The 19884-nt window shown below is 36.3% G+C and overlaps 1 protein-coding gene across 2 annotated transcripts in view; it reads right to left on the reverse strand.

The window, feature by feature from the left end:
• The window catches only part of PTPRQ (protein tyrosine phosphatase receptor type Q), a 141827-nt gene that overhangs the window by 116257 nt on the left and 5686 nt on the right, over window positions 1-19884 (reverse strand). For both annotated transcript variants that reach the window (XM_055809351.1, XM_055809350.1), the window contains exons 5-15: window positions 18413-18630; window positions 14705-14891; window positions 14278-14562; window positions 12322-12606; window positions 11369-11638; window positions 9940-10200; window positions 8320-8450; window positions 8010-8139; window positions 3888-4038; window positions 3305-3411; window positions 2760-2854 (exon numbers count right to left, since the gene is read on the reverse strand). In XM_055809351.1, coding sequence (XP_055665326.1) covers window positions 2760-2854; window positions 3305-3411; window positions 3888-4038; window positions 8010-8139; window positions 8320-8450; window positions 9940-10200; window positions 11369-11638; window positions 12322-12606; window positions 14278-14562; window positions 14705-14891; window positions 18413-18630 — 2120 coding nt within the window. The remainder of the gene's footprint in view (window positions 1-2759; window positions 2855-3304; window positions 3412-3887; window positions 4039-8009; window positions 8140-8319; window positions 8451-9939; window positions 10201-11368; window positions 11639-12321; window positions 12607-14277; window positions 14563-14704; window positions 14892-18412; window positions 18631-19884) is intronic.

Raw genomic sequence — 19884 nt, forward strand, 5'->3', positions numbered from 1 at the left:
ATCTAGTATAAACAAGTTAGGAAAGTACCTTTTGTGCACTCCTCGCTCTACAAACTACAATATATTGCATAGAACGTTGGTGAGCTGGGATAATTAATTTTAAATGATTAGTAAAATGATCCCTTTTATGCAGGTGCACTTTACTAAGCAACCAGTCTACTGAAGCCTTTCTCATTAAAGATTTAAAGACAAGCTCATTTATTCAGACAAAGCACTGTCTAATGTGGCTGCTTGCTCTATGAGATGCTGAACAATAATACCGTGCCATAAAGATCAATATTACAGATGACAAGTACTTTCCACAGGATGGTAAAAATAACCTGACACACACAAAATTATATCTAAACCGGTTCAAAACATGAATGATCTCACTCAATTTAATTGTAAAATTTGTAAAAAATACTCCAGGCTACATCAGCAAATAGTGCTGTGGTAGGTTAACTGCCTGTTCTTATTCACTCAGATAAATGCAGCTTTACATAAGGAAGAAAGAAGAAATGTCAGGAACCTATACTAAGAATACTCAGATTTCAAGTTTTAGGTAAGGATATAATCAAAGTCACAGGGAAGGGGGAGGAAAAGAATTGGATGTTGTAATATTGGGGTATAAACTGTGTAAGACCATTAAAGCAAAGTACTTTGTTTCATAGTAGTGCTACATACTGAAGAATATCCTAGTCAAGTAAGTTAACTATACAAGGCTATACCTTGAAATCTTTATTGATTCAAATGACATGTTTAGAGAACAGTTTACTATCAAGAAGTTTTATTGACTGCATGACTGTATTTGCAGACACGCAGTGACTGCAAAATGCAAAAGATAATACAAGACACACTGCAAAAGACAGGCTACAAAAGAGAGAGTGGTTGAATATTGTAGTGAAACATCATAAGCAGATGAAGTATTTAGATGTCGTAGTGGATTGCTTCTGATCAGAAAACTGAAAGAACAGAAATAACTAGATTTTGCGCTAAGTGTTGCAAAGGGTATGGTTCAAACTACAAATGCGGAAGAGCCGCTCTGTAATACCAACCATGAAATATTAGTACTCAGATTCCTTGTATGAATAGAAATAAAAAGTCCAGCACAGTGGCATTTCATTAGAAAAGGAGAAATAAAAATGAGCAAACAAATTAATGGAAATTATGAGAAGCAGTCAAAAGTGTCATGGTATGAAAAACATTGACATGCAACTTTAATACATAATACACCAATCAAGAAGTTCCTGGAAGGAATGTGAAAATAGCAAAACCATTTGAAAAGTAAAGCAGATTACTTTAAGAAAAGATTGATTTAAAAACTGGAGGTCATGTCAAAATAAGAAAAATAATAATGATAAACTTGTCTAATACATGCAAGTGAACTTAAGAAGCACAGGGAAGCAGAGCAGAGCAGAAACATACATCAGCAGACCAAAAGAGACTGAAGAGCAAATTGACAATAGTATAACAACAAATGAAAATGATAATTTAAACACAGAATAAGCTTATCTATGTGCTGGGGAGGCCACTAGCTGACCAAAGGGAGCATTCAGTATAGACAAGCCCATATGAGAAATAGTAACTGAATTATTTGTTTCAGTGGTCAAGGATGTTCCCACAACAGAATCACTATTAATGAACTACGAATTTTGAGTCAAATTGAGTTGTCTGAAATTGAAATGTCCACAGAAGAGGTTTTTAAAAAAGTCTGACAGTAGTCAGAAATGTAGACAGCATGATATTGCCTAGGAAGGGAATAGGAAGCAAAACAGACAACACTACTGACCATTGGACAACTCCATCATGCACCCACATCCTAGGTGAACACCCTAACTCAAGAAGGATATCAAAGGATTAGAAAAATTAAAGAAAAAAATAATAAGAGATGTAGAACAGCTTCCACATAATACTGCGCAAAAGACAATTGAGAAATTAAAGTTTATAAAAATCATGAAAGGTATGGGTATGGTGAAGAGGTGTCATAGTTTAACCTCAGCTGGCAGCCAAGTACCATGCAGCTGCTTGCTCGCTCCCCCCACAGTGGGATGGGGAGGAGAATTGGGAAAATAGGGCAATAGGGAAGTACTAGCTATTTCTACTGCCACAAGAACCTAAAGAATACTGATGTACTCTTTTGACGAGGGCATAACAAAATCGTGAATTATAAAGGATTAAACAAATTCAGGAAAAATAGTCCCTGTCTTTCTTATTTATGTCCAGTTTCAATCTATCACTTAGGAAATGCCTGAAGTATTTAGTGCCCAAGGTTGGGAGGGTATGGGAGGTATCAAATATTTGCAGTTTTGCTTTGTAAATTGCTATGTTTAAAGAAAAAGTTTAATTCTGTAACTTTCTAATAAAAACATTTAGATCCTTCTATACATAATTATTTTTTTACCTTGCAATTAATTAGTTTGTATTAAAAATTTGGAAAACTAAGAAAACAAGATTACATTGCAGTTGCACTCAATCCTTAACCTGTAATCTTTTTTTTTATTGCATGCTAGCTGAAAAATCAGTTTTTGAAAGCTCTTAAAAGCACAATTTTATATAAAATATTGTAATTTACACAAAAAGTGTTATGTAATATGAAGTATGTGTTTAGCTGATATTCTCCCCTAGCACTATTTCCCTCTCATACTTATGTGGGTTATAAAGATAAATATTTATTGTTGGGCTTACAGTACATACAAGATGATAATTTCATTGAAAAGTTACAAAAAAAAAAAAAAAAAAAAAGAATGTGCTGCATTGGTTTCTTCCCATTCTTATCTCACCTGAAACATATCAAATCCTCCTCTTGGTGGTTTCCAAGAAAAATAGACCATATTTTCTCCTTCAAACACCTGTAAATCTGATGGTGGATCAGGATCTGAGGAGAAGACAGGAGTAGATGCAAAATTTAATATCAAAATAGTCTATATTAATTTGAAGGAAATGAACATCTACAGAAGACACTGCTGTAATTCATTCAGATTTCATTTTGTACTTAAGAAGAACATAATAAAGTAAATTACTACATATTAGCAATAGAATCAGAAATAAAATAAATGTTTGTAAGTTTTTACGGAAAAGGTTTATCAACTTAACATTAATGGTAATTCAGTTATTGGCATAATCCCATTGACTACAGAGAAAACTTGTTTGTGTTGTAAAAGCTTTTATTTACTTTACAACTTTCAAGGATGCTTAGATTGAAAATCTAGCCATTTTTAAAACGCATTGATGTAATAAGGAATAGCTTTTCTTAGACAACACTTTAAAATGTAACGACCCTAATTATCTGAAATCGTGAAAAATTATTAATAAACCATAAACCTACAGGTGCTAATCTTGAGGATGGTGGGGTGACTTCTTTTTAATCCATTGGTTGTCACAATACTGATTAAGAAATCGGTGCCTGGCAGAAGACTCTCAAATCTGGACATTCTACAAAGATTTAAAAAAAAGATATTGTGTTCTTTAAGATTTAAAAAATGCATGTATCTTCGGATGTTGATTCCTTATAGTATTATGGATGTTATTTACGCATGATGTGTGTATACATGTGTATATGCTGTCGGTCAAAAACTATTTTAGTTTGATAAAATCTTAAATAAGATGCATCACGCTATAGCTCACAGCAAGTTCAAGTACTAGAAAGTCTTAAAACATTAAACATCCAGACTCCAGTGCATTATTTTATCTTAAATCCTTTGCACAAACACATTATATGAGATTTGTAATTTGTTAAAAAATGCAATTCTTAAAATCATCTTTTTTCACATGGGTATAGTAATGTATATCAACTAAAACATCAAATACATATCACATATAGGTAATGCTGCAGGCTAGTTATTTGAAATATACAGTGAAACATCCATTTTGAGTTCATGTCAGTTATTTTTCAAATGCAATCCTCATACCTTACACCAGAAGGTAACATTTTGTCCTCACTGAAGACCTTACTGTTTATTGAAAGAACATATCCATCAAACATATTTTGGGCTGGTGGCCAGGTAACAGCTATTGATTCAGAGTCTCTGCTATAGTTCAGATACTTAACTGCGCTTGGTACTGTGTGACAATAAAAAAAATGCATTACTTTAAAAATACATTTAAAATACATTACTTTACCACAGGATTCATCTGAATGCAACGAAAACTCCGCCAAAGTTATGTCAGGTCCTTGCTTGTCTCAAGGACACACAGACTAATACCATTGTGGTACCATGTATAGGGACTTCCATTATCCACAAGATCCAGAGCCAAACTGCTGGCTGCTCTGTAATACTACTTCATGCAGTTCTGACCTCACTGATATGGAGTTCCTTAAAAATGGACGATTCCTCAAGAAATGTCACTTTAAGAGATAACATACTGGGCTGAGATCAAAGTCCCCACTAGCACAGTACCTTGTATTCAACAGTGGCCAAGAGCATGTATCCACAGAAAAGCAAGATTTGCATAGAGTGATAATCCCCTTCGGTAACCTGCTAGACTGCAGTTTGCAGCCCAAGGATTTCCTGAACCAAAGGTGATTTCTGAGAATTTAGTAAACCTCGGCAGATTTCTCTTTTATGAATGTCTTCAGTCTCCACTTGAACCTACAACCACAATCATCACACAAAATATCATGTGGCCATAAGTCCTGCAATTTACCTATAAATCTGACAAACATCCATTACCTTTTGCTTGTTTTCTACTTGCTCTCTTCTACTTTCAAGTCCTTAGTTCTTGTAACAGAAATGTCAGTGAATTATCATTTCTTACTCACTCCATAACTACCTCTCCAAGACTTATCCTTTCACAAGTGATTTTACATTACATCATTGCTCTTGTCTCAGTTTTAGCTCGGTGGTTCCTTAAATTTAAAACACTACATATCTTTGATCACACTTGATGCCCTCCTATGAGCCTTTTTGATTGCATCAACTATGCTTTACTTTTTTCATATTAGGGACCTGTTAGAGGAAAATATAAAACACCAGATCCAACAGCCTGAGAGGTCATGTTGCCAGGCCCAAACTGTAGCAAGGCTGAAGCTGTATTCCCAGCAGGCACACACACACAGAACACATATATACACCACATGTATACACATACATGTGGCTGGCCACACAGATCACAGACAGACACTCAGAGCACTCACACAAACACAGACAGCACCAATGGCCTCATCCTGCTCGCCTCTCCAGCTGGGACTGGAGGTCCACTAGTGAGAATACTTATATACATACATACAATGTGGATCTCCCCAGCAGTTGGGCTCAGACACTCAGGCTGACCAGTAGATGCCCTTGGATCCCAGTCTCCTCAGTTGCTGGCACACACACAGAGCTCACCAGGACTTTCCAGGTCCCAACAGGTGACCCACCCTGTGCTCTCACCCTTAGGGATACACAGATGCTCTCACACCCAGAGCTGGCCCAACCACCCCCTTGCTCCTAGGCCACTTGACCTACCGACCAACTCATCCAGCTGGATCTCACTAGCAGTCACACACTCACTCACACACCCACACTCACTATAGATGCTGTACCACAGACACAAGGGCCCTCTGACTTGTGGCACAACCCCAACTGCAGCACTCATGCTCCTGTACACACTTGCGCACACAGAATAGGAAGGAGTTAGAAAAGGATGTAATAAGACAGACAGATTGTGCTGATCAGGTGCAGGGCACAGTCAGACATTTACATGTGGTGAGTCATTTTTATCCCCCTAGCCCTCTATTTTCCCAGACTTGTTTTTCCCCAAATCACCCCTCTCTTTTCCTGCCTTTGATTCCTCCCTCAAGCATCCCATAATAAGCCCTGTGCAATCCCAAACTGCTTTTCCATGGCATCCCATAACATGTCCTACACGCCTAGGCAGTAATCCCCCTTAGCACAAAACGTGATCCAGAGAGCTCCTCCTGATGATCTGTCTGGATGGGCTCTATACTTGGACACAGGGGCTGAGGCTGAGAGCCCTGGGAAGGACCTGGACAGGCTGTCCGTTCCTCAGGAGTCCGTAGTTAGGGTTCCTGCTTGCCACTGTGTTCCTCTGGGCTTGTGGAGATGGACCTTTGAATTGCTCCTGTGATGGGCCTTGGAGTAGCCTCACAGGGTATTATGCGGGCTACCATTCTTGCCATTGCCTCTCTGGGCACCTTTGTGGGTGTGCAGGTGAACTGTTATCATACAGCCTAACAGCACCAGAACTGCATGCTGTATTCAAGAGCCAAGAGTACCTGGATTCCTATAGACAATACAGCGATGTTTTCTGTTTTGTCCTATAATCTCTCCTAACATCCCAGCTGCTTTTTACTCTGCTGATGAGCAATCGATTTTTTTTTTTTTTTTTCACGGAACTATCCATAATATTCTCAAGATATTGCTCCAGAGAGAGAACAAGCAGCTCAGAGCTCACCATGTATGTGTGAAGTTTGGGTTATTTTTGCCTTGTGTACCACTTTATGCTTATTTATGCTGAACTGTATCTGACATTTTAACATCCAGCCACTGAGGCATACTCGGTCTTCTCCACAGTTACTGTTTGCTAGTTCTCATTCTAAGTAACCTTACATCAGCAAACTCTGTCATTGTTGTGTGTGCTCACTCTTCTAGATCATTTATGAACGTGTTGAACAGAAAAAGTCCTAGAAGTCTTCTGACAGCTTCTCTCCACTGTGAAAACTATGTTTATCTGCTATTCCCTGACGTTAGGTCAATTTAAAAGACAGGCTGCTATCAATCATATCTCCTTTACCACGTATTTGATGAATCCTTGAAAGAATCCAAAAATGTTTTTGAGGCATAGTTTTCCTATACTAGCAAGATCTTTCCTTGTTCTGCCTCTAAATGATAAGATACTATGTAGTTTATTATTAGCTATAACTTTACAACAAAAAAAGCAATGCAATAGTGGATGTATCTCTAGAGTGAAGACAGCATCAGAACAACTGCTGAGTTAGTCTGCTAGCCAAGAATAGTGACACTGCTAGTCTATCCAGGTTTTATCTAGAGTTAACGACTAGAACTCTTTTCTTCCCACACCATGAATCCCTACGCCCAAGATGAAGGTGCCATTTTCCATTGGAGCAGGATATCTCAGTATCTATGGCACTGTACGTTACTGGAGAAAGAGAACAGCTCAGAGACTCATCTCTTAATGTAGATTCATTGGAATAAGAACATGACGCTTATTGAAAGAAGCAGCAAGACTGAACTGATATAACTCTGAAATTATTATCTCAAGAAAGTATGTGAAGGTTACTGGCCAGAATACTTACTTCCTAATGATATCTGGATAGACTTATTCACAGTGCTATCAAAAAGAAGCAATATGATAGTGTTACAAGAGAAAGTCTGATACGGACAGAGAGGAGAAACATCATTCCAAAAATGAAAGAACCCTTCAGAATGAACATACATGCTCGAGTGAGAAAAAGCAGCAGAAAAATATGACTTAAAGGGATCTTAACTTAGAAAGGAAAAAAAGTAACAATTTGACATGTACAATGGAAGGAAGCCACTAATAGCAAGGAAAAGAACTGGAATCGAATACAACTATGCTGCTGAGAATCAAATGTCCTAACCCAAAGTAAATGTAAATGTAGAAGCCCAAATTTAGTCCAGATGTAAGGGGAGGTCAATGAGAGAATATCATAAAACTAATTTACTTCTGAACACTTAAGTGTGTTCAAACTCAGCACTGAAGTGAGAAACTAAACATTAAAGAGAAGTCGTAAGAAAAGAGATTTTGTTGTCTGTAATGTTGGTAGCCAGACAGTGTGCAAGTATGAGTTACTAGACTGTATACCTGCTTGATTCATTATGAAGTTAACATTGGTAGTCCTTTGTACACTGTGACCCTATTCAAATTCTTAAAGTACACAAGCAGTTAAAGAATAAGGAAAATAACAATGAAAGCAAATAAGGAGAAAACAATAAAGATGATTGAATTACTTTTGCTTATTAGGGACAAAAATAAAATTCAAGCAGAAAGCAAAACATACAGATGCAGCAAAACAAATGCTAAATTTGAAAACATTGTGATCTCACCTGTCTGTATTTCCTTTGTCACAAAAATACTGTCTCTGAAACCTTCCTTTTCTGTTCGAATTGTAAAGTTGTACAGCTTACCAGGAGTAAGGTTGGAAAATGTTGCTTTTTCTTGCTTGACCTTCTGGACCTAGAAAACCACATACAGCTTTCACAGAATTGCTTGCAAATTTTGCTTATATTATGTAAATCATACCTCCACCTATTTTAATGCGAAACACAGCCTTTAATTTAACCTCTGATTACTTAATTGAAGACTTTGAAAAATAACTGCATTGCCTATATACAAGTAGTCTTTTAAAAAACATACCCTGAAAGCACTTGCACAATTGGCACATGTAACTTCGTATTGCTGAAAATCTCCATCAGCACGGTCCCAAGCAATCTGTATGGAAGTGTCTGTAACATTACCTTCTCGTACATTGACTGGAGCAGCCAGACCTATAGAAGAACATAAAACACATTACTGTTCAATCCAAGACTTTGTTCAATCCAAGACTTTTTATATCTCCTATAGAGACATAAAAATGAAGACAATCAGTAACAGATTCAAACAAACAGAGGACAAAATCTGATCGCAGTCATACAAACACACAGACATTTCAAAATAGAAAAATGTAGAAAGAACAAAGAAATAACACTACTAATATTTTTAAAAAGTTGCTTGCTTGTTTATCTTTAAATTACATGGGGCTGAACAGGCATTTCCTCCTGAAGATAGAGCTGACACTCCTAGGTGGGAAAGTCCTCCAGAAAGAAGTTAATCCCTCCACTGCCACCACCATAGCACTCATAATGTACCTAAACTGTCAGCTTGGAAAAACTGGGTAGACCAGGCAAGACAAATATATTTCATCCCTGATTAGTATAGCCCTGTATGATACCATTCAGATCACATTACAGGGGAGCTTCCACTCTTCTCTGCATCTCTTTCATCCCCACCACAGATATTTCTGGCTGGAATGTACCAAAATTTACACTTCTTTTAAAAACACCTGTATACATGTGAGGGGGCAGTATTTTTTTTCTTCCAAGTTTTTGGGGTCCCAGAAGAGACAGACCAAAACTAGGTGTTCTAAGACAGTTTCACACTAAATTTAGGAAATGCTTTCATAAGATCAATCAAAACCTAAGTTTTTATCAAAATGATTTTAAGAAAAATCAGCTGTCAAGATATTCACTATTTGGGGAAGAAATTGTCTTGCACTCATTCTCCTTTCTGCTTTTGTCCTTTTTATCCTATCTTAATTTTTCCTCTGAAAGAAAGAGAGTAGAAAATAATTTCAAAGGAAAGTGATAGAACAGGAAAATAAAAACTCCTGGAAGTATAATAATAATAAAAAATAAGAAAGTCAAACCATAGAATTTCAGCAGGTATTTTCAAACTGCTTTTAAGTTCTTATTAAAATTCCTTTTTTAAGGCCTTGCTAGAAGGAAACCCCTTTCACTAATACTTTAAAAATGTCTTTGTTATTGAATGTATTGCCTTGAAAAATGGGAAACTCAAGGCATTTATTATATACTTAATTACTTATTACTGGGGGAATAAACTTACTGATTTCAAGACACAGAAGTAACTCCATTGATACTTATCTTCTTGGCTAAAATAAACGGTCAAAATGTGTCTTGTTTCCCATAAGGACAAAAATTTAATACAGCCTAAACTCCTGTAATATTTGCTAGACAATTTATAGGTTTGATATAAAAAATACAATTTAGAGAGTTTAGAAATTACAAGAGAATCATTATATTTTGTTTAAAAAACAGCTAGTGTTTGTATAATTATTAACTGCTTACACAAATATATATCAATGTGACTTTTAAATAGCCTATCTCTTCTACAGCACTGTAATAAAAATAAAGTTAGCAGAGTCTACAAATAACGATTTATTATGGTGCAATTTTATAGGAATAAACTTAAAATACTCACATGTTTTTATACCAGATACATGGTAAAAGGAGCTCAACATTTTCCCACTTTTTGTGGAAATGCAGAAATCATATTCTGTTCCTGCAGTAAGGTTTTCAATTGTTATTTTACCATCGCTTTTTAAAATGAATGTCACATTAGGTCCTCCTTTACTTGTAACGTATACGCCATCAAATACTCCAATATTGGGCATGTGAACAAATAATACCACAGCATTGCTATAAAACACATAAGGAACTACAATTTGAACAGGCTTGGGCTCTAGAAGAAGAAAAAAAAAAGCCATGTTACATCAATTGAAAATAAATTAAATGAAAACCACAAAGTAAATCTGAAGTAACTGCCCTGAGAAATATTTTTGCTCAGTACAAACAAATAGCTACCATATAGGGTAGCTCAGAAACAATAAACAACCTGATCTTTTTAGGTGTTTATTACTGGAATTCTGCAGCACTTGACAAATCATTTACGAATCAAAGCAAGTTAGGCTTCCAAAGGTATCAAGGAATTACCTTTTCAACCACAACGGCACCAACAAAGTAAATCTGGATGCTGAAAAGATATACATGAAGGTATATGTGGACAAATGAACATGGAGAGAGACACATTTCATGGATGCAATATCGACGTGTTTTCTTCCCTTACAGCTGGCTCTGACAGCTGTGAAAAATCCCATCTAGAATTCTCTGTCATCTGTGTCTTGAATGGAGTATTAAATCTAATCTTATATAAAAAATAAAAAAAAGACTGTCTGCTACCCTCTCAAATACTGTAATAATTTAGAAAAAAACCAGACAAGGCAGCATTTCATATATCTATAACCTGACAGCTGCAGCCTTTACATACCACATGTATAACAAAATCCTGGCTATTCCTTTCATACATTTAAAAAAAAAAAAAAAAAAAAGATGTTTCAAAAGCATTTAAACATCTTGGTAAACTAAGACTAACCAGAAAGACCCTATGATAAAAAATGTAAAACTTTTTACCTTTCAGCTACCACTGCTTCTAACTCTTAAAGTCCTTTCCCAGCACCTTCTCACCAATAGGGTAATCTCTCTCTCACAGTTCACAGAACAACCAACGCATCTCCAAAAATAATCTATTTCAACTGTTCTAATATTTTCCTATTTCAGCGCAAATCAATGATTCACCCGATTCCTTCTGTCAGTGGGGACAGGATTTCCAGCTATGGTCCTCACCACAGTTACCAGTACTATCAACGCGTTTTCCAAGGCTGCACCCTCTTTGAAAGTTAACAGCATCTACTTTGCTGTTAAAAATTATCAGCACATTTTACATTCTAGTTTTGATCCTTTGCTATCTAATAAATTGACTTGATCTATCAAATCTGTTAGATGATGGCAACGATAACGAGACTGACGTGTGTATAATAGTCTGTAGTTGCCATCATTAAACAATGTCTTACTTAAAGTGCATTGAATGGTCTTCAGTTCACTCATACTTCCATTATACACACTTGCCACTGCTATTTCATAAGCCATTCCAGGAATTAGGAGATCAACCTTAAACTCTTCTGTGTTGTTTAATAAGATCTTCTTCGTTTCACCTATGTTTGCATTAGGTTTCACTTGAATGTAGGATTCCTGAGCCTCTAGTGGCAGCTTCCAGTGAAGAATTACACTCTCTTCTTGTACATCCTCTGGGTGAATATAAACAGCTGTAGGTGGACTGACAGCTTGATTAAAAAAAATAAAAAATGTCAGTATAAAACCACAGACCAAACTTACTGTCAATTTAAATCACTTCCTAATGATGCCTTCTGGTTTCTTTTTTCTTCTAAAAATGTCATTGTTTTAAGACTACTAATTCATCCAATTTACTTTAAAATAGTTTGCAGACAACTACCTGTTACAGGCAGATTCTGCTTTCTGTTTTCTCACAACAAATAGGAACTTACTTTACAAGCATACTCCCTTCCATTGTATATATACAGAGTAACAAAGATGACACAATCTGAGTCACACTATCTATGCTTAGAAAAATAAATTAATCTGTCTTTGCCTACATAACTTGAGACATCATGGTAATGTTTCTACTTTGCTAAAATTAAATAAACAAACCACAAATCAGTATTTATCAAATAGGATGTCACTACTTCAGCAAATACTAATGTGCTATAAGTAGGTAAATGAGCAAATAAATAAGGGGATAGGTACATCCACCCTTTTGGAAGATTCTGAAGATTAGAATCAGTAAACAGAGAATATAGAAATGAATTCCCTCAACTTTACCCCAATACATCCCAACAAGCCGCAACCTGTACATGGCCTTAAAAATACTTTTGTGCATTGTATTTTCAGTTTAAACTCTGTCTAGAGAAATAAAAAAAAACAAAAACACAGAACATGGATACATCACCTGTTGTGATTAATATAGGCTTCTCATGGCAGCCTAGAGTTTCTTTCTCTGACATGGTCTGTAAATATACCTGATACTGATGATAAGGTTTTACATTTCCTATTACTATTGAAGTCTTGCTTTTTTCAACCAGTAACTGTTTCCAGATGTTGGTTTCAGTATCCAAAACGTTGAGGAGGTAGTAATGAAAAGAAGCACTGGATGAATGCTGTGGAGGCTTCCACTTTAAATGTATTTCTGCAGATGAAACATATGTAGCCTCTAACTTCTGGGAGTGCAATGACCCTATTGAATAAGATTAGGAATAGAAATAGGATAATAGCTTCTGATGCCTTTTACCAGTAACATTTTTCTGTTAAATACAGCCTGAAAAGCTAACAGTACACACTCACATACATGCTAAATAGTATGAGAGCAAATAAAACAAAGTAACTTGGATAGTGTATCTAATGTTGGTAGGCAGGGGAATATTCCTACTGTCTGATTTTTCTGAATCACCTAGCTCTTGAAACAGAACTCAGTCTCCCCACTTAGGTCTTCTCTTGTATTTCAGTCAGATTGGAAACATTAAAGTTTGATGTTTGTAAGACAAATGCTACGAATTACCCAAGCTGGTTTAAACCTGGTCCTAATGATTTAAATGGCAAACTCCACTGAATTTTAGAAGATGCTCAATGCATGCTGTTTTTATCAATCATTTTAAAATAGTTCTTTACATGTTGCCTACACCTCTTCAAACAATTCAGTCACTAGTATAATAATTAGTAAATTGTTCTGATTTTCCTTGCCCGGACAATGATGCTTCTGTAGATAACAATGTTGCAGCTGAAATGTTGATTTCTGAGGTAAAACACATATTTGCTTCTCATAGGAGAAAGCAGGAATATCTTTTCTTCATTACAGAGGCAACTTGCGTTACAAGGTCTTATACACAGAAAACAAACCATCCGGTTAGAGAAGAGAGAGGCTGATAGGCACAGGAGATGACAGGACTTTCAAGTGCACTAAAGCAGCCCAGGAGAAGAAGTGAACTGTACAAAATGTACTTGCTGGAGAAAAGGAACAGCTTCTTTCCCCTCAGGAAAATATTGTATTTTTTTCAGACTTGAAGTAAATGGACCTCTGTCTCATATTTGACTGCCTTGCCAGAACTGGTAAAAATGTTAGGGCAGTATGTTTTATTTAATTCTGAAAATCAGACTGTTTTCTCGGTACCACATAAACAGGAACATGGAGAAAATGTGCACCTAAAATTGTATCCATGAAGTAGTTTTTCCTTGAGGACATCTTCATTTGATCACCTTTAGATGCAAAGGTATTCTTCATCTCTACCAGCTGGTAGGTTTCATTTGGCTTCATTCAGATAGGCTTTACTTTAACACAAGTTAATTGGTTCACAAGTTTTTCTCATTCCATACTGCATCATGCAACAGGTCAAAACACAATGGATATTTAACCCGTAAAGCTCATCTTAATATTAACTGCAGATATACAGGAATAACCTCCTTATTCCAACAAAATCTTTTACTTCAGATTGGAAAGCATGCTTTTGCATTTCACCAGTGTGGCCAAAAAATACCTTACTGCTACTCTAACATCCAGCTTTACCTTTGGACATCAGTAGGAATCCGGTGAGTAAAATTATGGCAAGAATGATCTTTAAAAATATACTTCACAGAAACATAATTTGTAGCTGGCTTTCTGCTTCCAGCAATCAAAAACTCCCAAGTTGTTTTTTTTTTCTCATCAAGCCAAGTAAAGCATTTTAGCACAAAAGGAAAATGAAGACCTTGGAATCCACTCTACAAACTGGTAAATCCTGGATTCTGAATTCATGTTCAGATTTATGTAAATTTTCAGACAAATTATCAGCACAAGGAACAGTATAATTAAAGGGAAAAATTTAAAAGCGTATGATTGTCTGGGTATTACTGCTATTTTATTTTTCTAACTTACTTGTTTCTACCTTCAGAATTGGACTTAAGATAGTCTGTGCTCCTTCTGGGTTCCTTGCTGCTAATAAAAACCTGTAGGAAAGGCCAGGAGACAACTGCATAATTTTTGTTTGAGTTGTATTCACAGGCAAATTCAGAATGTATGGTTTCCATTGATGAAAATAGTACTTAATTATAAGTGCAAAGTCTGACTTAAGCCAGTTGTCCATATTACTCCACATAAATACAGCTTCAGTTGTATTGACATCACGCACACTAAACGTGAAGTTTTCTGGTACCAGAGGTACTGAAAAAGAACAACAAAAAATGGAAAAACAAATTAAAATAATGAAAACCTTTTTCTCTTTTTATATTTATATCTTCAAATATAAATATAATTGGGGGAAGGCTTTTAAAAATAAATGCAAAAGATTGGAACAAATAGTTACATTCATATTCACAAATATATGGTAATTGTATATAGCAGAAAAATCCTGTGAAGAAATAGCCTGGACCAGTAGGATTTCTCTGAAGGGCGTAGCAGTCAGTTTCATTTTCTGGTATCATTGACAAAGTTGAGAGACCAGCCTTTAGAAGATAAGGAGATTCATTTGTCCACAAGAGCTGACCTTCTTCCTACATTGAAAAAAATTAAATAAAACCTCCATGTATTTTTACATTGTATTGATGAATTAAGGCTTTTCTCATTGAAGTGTACCTCCTAAACATCCAAAATTTACACACTTCATTTATACAAATTAATTTTATAAGTAAATATTTCAGTGTAAAGTTATACCCCTTCTATTACAAAAGATCACAAGGTAATAACATAATACAATATAAGCCACCTAAGGTTGATGTAGAGTGTTTGATCATTACAAACAATCCTTTAAAAAAAAAAATCAACATTAATCACATAATCTAATAATCACGGATGGATAGTTTTCTACAAATGTTACTCACTAAAAAAATTGAGTTAGTCAAAAATATTAATAAATCTGGTATGAAAGAAAGAAAGTTTAGCTGAAAAAAATCCAGGGCTAGATTCACAATCAGATGAGCAAATGCTGTCTGTCCCCCTTTCCCTTACTTGCTGGTAGCTCACCAGTTAAGACACTCAATCACACCTGACTCAACGTTTCTAACCTTTGAGGTACTTTCAGTTTCTCCAGCAGAGCTCTACAAATACTAGACTAGGGTAACATGATATTCTGCGGGAAAGATGTTTGCAGAACATGCTCACAGCACTGCAATGCAGACCCCTCTAGTGGGAGACAGGTTTCAGTCTCCACTGCACTAACATCTACAGGGGATGAATAAAAACCCAAACACATTTATGCATGACATCGGAGCACTCTCAGGAGGTATACTAGCATAAGTGCTTTCATGCATAGCAAATCAGTGGTACTACAGTCTAAGTCAGGGGTCCTTTAACTACGGCCCGTGGGCTGGATACGGCCCCCCAGGGTCTGCAATCCGGCCCCCGATATTTACAGACACACACACCCCCTCGCCGGGGGTTGGGGGGGAAACCAAGCAGCCGCAGATGACTGCCTGCCACTGCATCCGCGCCGGCCCCCTGGTTAAAAAGTTCGAGGACCCCTGGTCTAAGTAAATGCTTTAAGTACTGTAATGGAGAAATGCTGAGGTACCAACGTAACTTAAGACTTCTGTTGCTTTCCCATTTTGTGAAAGATATTCAAAAGGGGAAGGGGGAGGAGGAAAACATTTTTTTTCCATTTCTCTGAGAAAACAACAAAAAATCGTGTTTGTTGAGACTAAGCCTATTTTTTTTCAATTCATCCATTGAGTTTATAAAAAAAATAAAATAAATAAGTCTTTCATTTTCCCAAGGCAGCAAAGATTTTCAGCAGTGTGAAATAATTCAACTTGACTTTCTGGAGGACTTGTGTGTCGAGACTGCCATTTCAAAAATACTGTGTAGATCAATGCATATCTTTTTCTTATACTGGTCTTCTGGGACACCAGAGTTAACTACAAAGAGGGGAAGGCACAACATACTACTGTGATACAAAGGTCTGTAGCAGGGCTTATAAGAGAAACATTAGTAAACAGTCTTTGACCACCTTTTCCACTTCCTAACTCTGAAGAAGTGCAGAGTGTCATGACAGATTTGAGGATGCCACCAAAGCGGTTGATTCATTCTTACCTAGTGGACTGCCCTACATCACATCTCCAGGGTCCCTGTTGTCTTTCACAAGAATGCTCACCCTTGCCAGGAAGGGTTTGAATCCAGATACAGATCGAAATAGGGTTAAAGAAGGAGAAACTATGACAACACAAATGCTACAGAACTAATCCTGTTCACAATGCCACTAATTTTTATCACTGTCCCAGTGCTTGGCAGTTTTCCTAAGGCGGCTGAAATCTCCTCAATTAGGTTATAATCTCAATGTTTTTTCATTGAGTATTACAAGTCCCATGGGTACTGAAGGGGAAAAAAAAACTTGAAAACAGATATTTAACTCCCTAATGGTTCAAATACAACAGAGGAAGCAAAAATAATTGAATCTGTGTTTTTTATCTCAGATTTTAAACAAGTCCTGTGATTCCTAGTGTATGCCCCATGATCTTTGAACTCTGGGTTAAGTACAAGTTGGTGCAAGTACAAATGGAGTTCTCCTAAAACAAGAGCAAATTATGACACTGACATTTAGAAAGACTGTAACATGTTCATATGGTACATGAACACACTAATTAAGAACAAATATTTAGGAAAGAAGTGCTTGAAAACAAGCATTTTATAATTTTCCCTTGCTACTCTTAAAACAAGGTACTCGTCTAGTTCATTTAATTGACTAGACTCCCACAAACATAAAAAATGTCTGTAATGATTAAACAGTTAGCTAACAGTCAAATTCCAAGCTGGCGATTAACTTTTTTCTGTCTAATTAGTTTAAAAAGAAAAATCCCCAACCTTTCCAGCACTCTTTCCAACATGCAAAAATATCATGCTTTTATGGGGCATGTATTTCTAGCAGCCTCTTACAAATACTACCTTATTTCTAAAATAAGTTAGTTACGATTAATATCACTATGGTGTAAAAATTACAGCTATTCTAAAATGTCATGCATAAAACTATTACATGTAAAGTGCATATATTACACGTGCTTTCCTAACCAGGAAGGTTACAGTGCATCTCTAACCACAAACCTAGACAGGTCCGTGTTTCCTCAGTTTGCATATTACCCCACTCTGACTTGTTTGTGTAGACCCACTAAGTTATTAACAGAGCCTGTAAAAAAGAAATTTTCTGTCTATGACATGTTTACCACTTACCTCCTGCCCTTACAAATAAATTTTAGGGGTTTTTTACTCTTTTTCACAGAATTTCTTTTAAAATTAATTTTAATAGAACAGTATTACAATTAAATTTCAGAGTATAGATTTTCCAAATTGAAATACCAGTGGCTTTCTCCAACCTGATACTTACCATGAAAGAAGTTTTCACTAAGTCACACCACAGGAAGACAGGATCTCCCATTTCTGGCAGAGTGCCTCCATTTTCAGAGAACTTTTCCAATACTTTTATTTATCTCTGTAGAGATATTTATGTATCTCTGTGTATTCCCAAATCACATACCACATCGCAGTGAGTCATTTAATAACAGCAGAGCTGTTAGTAAGAACCCTCATAACTCAAATATGAGGAGTAGGAAACTTTTTACAAGAAATACCTTGCTCCAATCCCTTCTTTCACTGGCCTATCCAGCATCCATACAGGACAGACCTTGCTGAGCTGAACACTCAACATTTCAGACCTGCACCAAAACTGAGAGCCAACCCCAGACTTTTGATATCCATAGTAACATACATGTAGAACAAGATTTAAAATCTGGTAATGCAGCACCACCTACAGGCAAAACAATATCCCTGTGAAGTACTCATAAAAAGAAAGAAAAATTAAACAGGTTGTGCATGAACTATGCCTTTTTTTCCCAGCTATGGCCCGCTAAATATTTTCACTGTTTCTAAATAGGAAGAAATAACGGTTACTCTTTTAACTACTAACAACTATACAAACAAATAACCAATTTACAGTGTGACATTATTTTATTCCAAAGAATTGGGCTCTACATATCAAAATTTTCCTTCTTCCATATATGTAATAGCAAAGAAAATAAAATAGACTGACCTTTAGGTCATTGAGACCCGTCCATAGCATGATTATTTGACTAAATGTCTGGAGATAAGACAAAATAAAACCACGTTCTTCTTCATTCCCTATATCAAGAAGATGCGCCCCTCGTGAAGACATTTCACATATTTGTTGTGCCACATTCCATGGCTTGCTCTCTTTACCCATTCGATAGCAGCTGCTTTGGAATGCCACCCATCCTTGGGAACAGGTGCCTATAGGTGAACAAGGGCAGGATTTTAAAGATGTTCCGTACCATTCATGGGAGCGGTACAGTTTAAGATATTTTTATAATTACACAGACATTTTGATGATGATAACCCTTAATTCACGATTGCAAACCCCTAAAAAAATCAATAATTATGAATCAACACTCCTTCAAAATTCTGACTGTCTTAAAAAATCTGATTGACTGAATTAAGAGTATCAGCTACAACCCACTGAAATAAAAAAGAGATTCATTAATTTTTATGCTACTCTAGGAGAAAATTCATTCTTTAAGCTCAGTGTCCAATGGTTCATTTTTTAAATTTTAAACTTGAAATTAATATGAAATTAAAACAAACAACTGAAGATGGTTTTAATAGTTTCCTGAGTTTTTAAAAAAATAACTATTTCCCTGAATTTGAGCCTATACAATCCTTTTTCTGTGTTCCTAATTTTAAAGATTTTAAATTGCACTGTCAGAATAGCACATTTAAAGCAATGAAGTTATCCAATTGTTATACAATACAATGAAGTTATACAATTCAGAATCCTGCCTCCTTCACAGCACTTCTAACAAAACACCAGAGCTAGGTTAGCCACTCAGCAGTACAAAACCATTCACTTCGAACACTGGCAAAGAGTGTTCCAAATCCTTACCACATTCAGGATTTTCCCTGTCTTTTCTTTGAAACTATAGAGCAAATTCAATCCATACACTGAGATAATTACAATGCTTAGGCTCAACATTCACTTGACTATTTTAGACTGCAAAAAATAGTTAGCTTAAAATATTCACACATACAAATTTGAATTCTTGCTCCTAAAATTACTAAGAAAAATTAATGAGAAATAACCTATGCTATTAGCATTCAATTTCTTTCAGCTTTCTAGAAATGAAACAATGCACATCTGTCGCAGCACTATCAAAACTAGCCGGCTGCAACAAGGCTTTTACCATCCCATACCAGGTTAACCTCTGTATGTAGTTCCTGTGCCTTGCCTCAACACAGCCACCAATCCCCCACAAGGTTTCAAAAGTTCATCTACTGTCCACGCTGTTTCTTCATCCTGTTTCTTGCCTCTGCTACATCCAGGTTCTTCCTTCTCCAGGCTCCTCTTCCAGCCAGCCTCTCCTCATCTGGACACCCTTCTCCTCCCTGCTTCTCCCAGGGCCTCTCCTTGTCTCTCCTACATCCTCTCTCCACTTCTTCCAGGTCTCTCTTCATCCAGAGCTCCTCTTCCATACCCCTTAGACTTAGAGC

This window comes from Falco peregrinus, chromosome 6, assembly GCF_023634155.1.
Source record: "Falco peregrinus isolate bFalPer1 chromosome 6, bFalPer1.pri, whole genome shotgun sequence".
NCBI classification, from domain to species: Eukaryota; Metazoa; Chordata; class Aves; order Falconiformes; family Falconidae; genus Falco; species Falco peregrinus.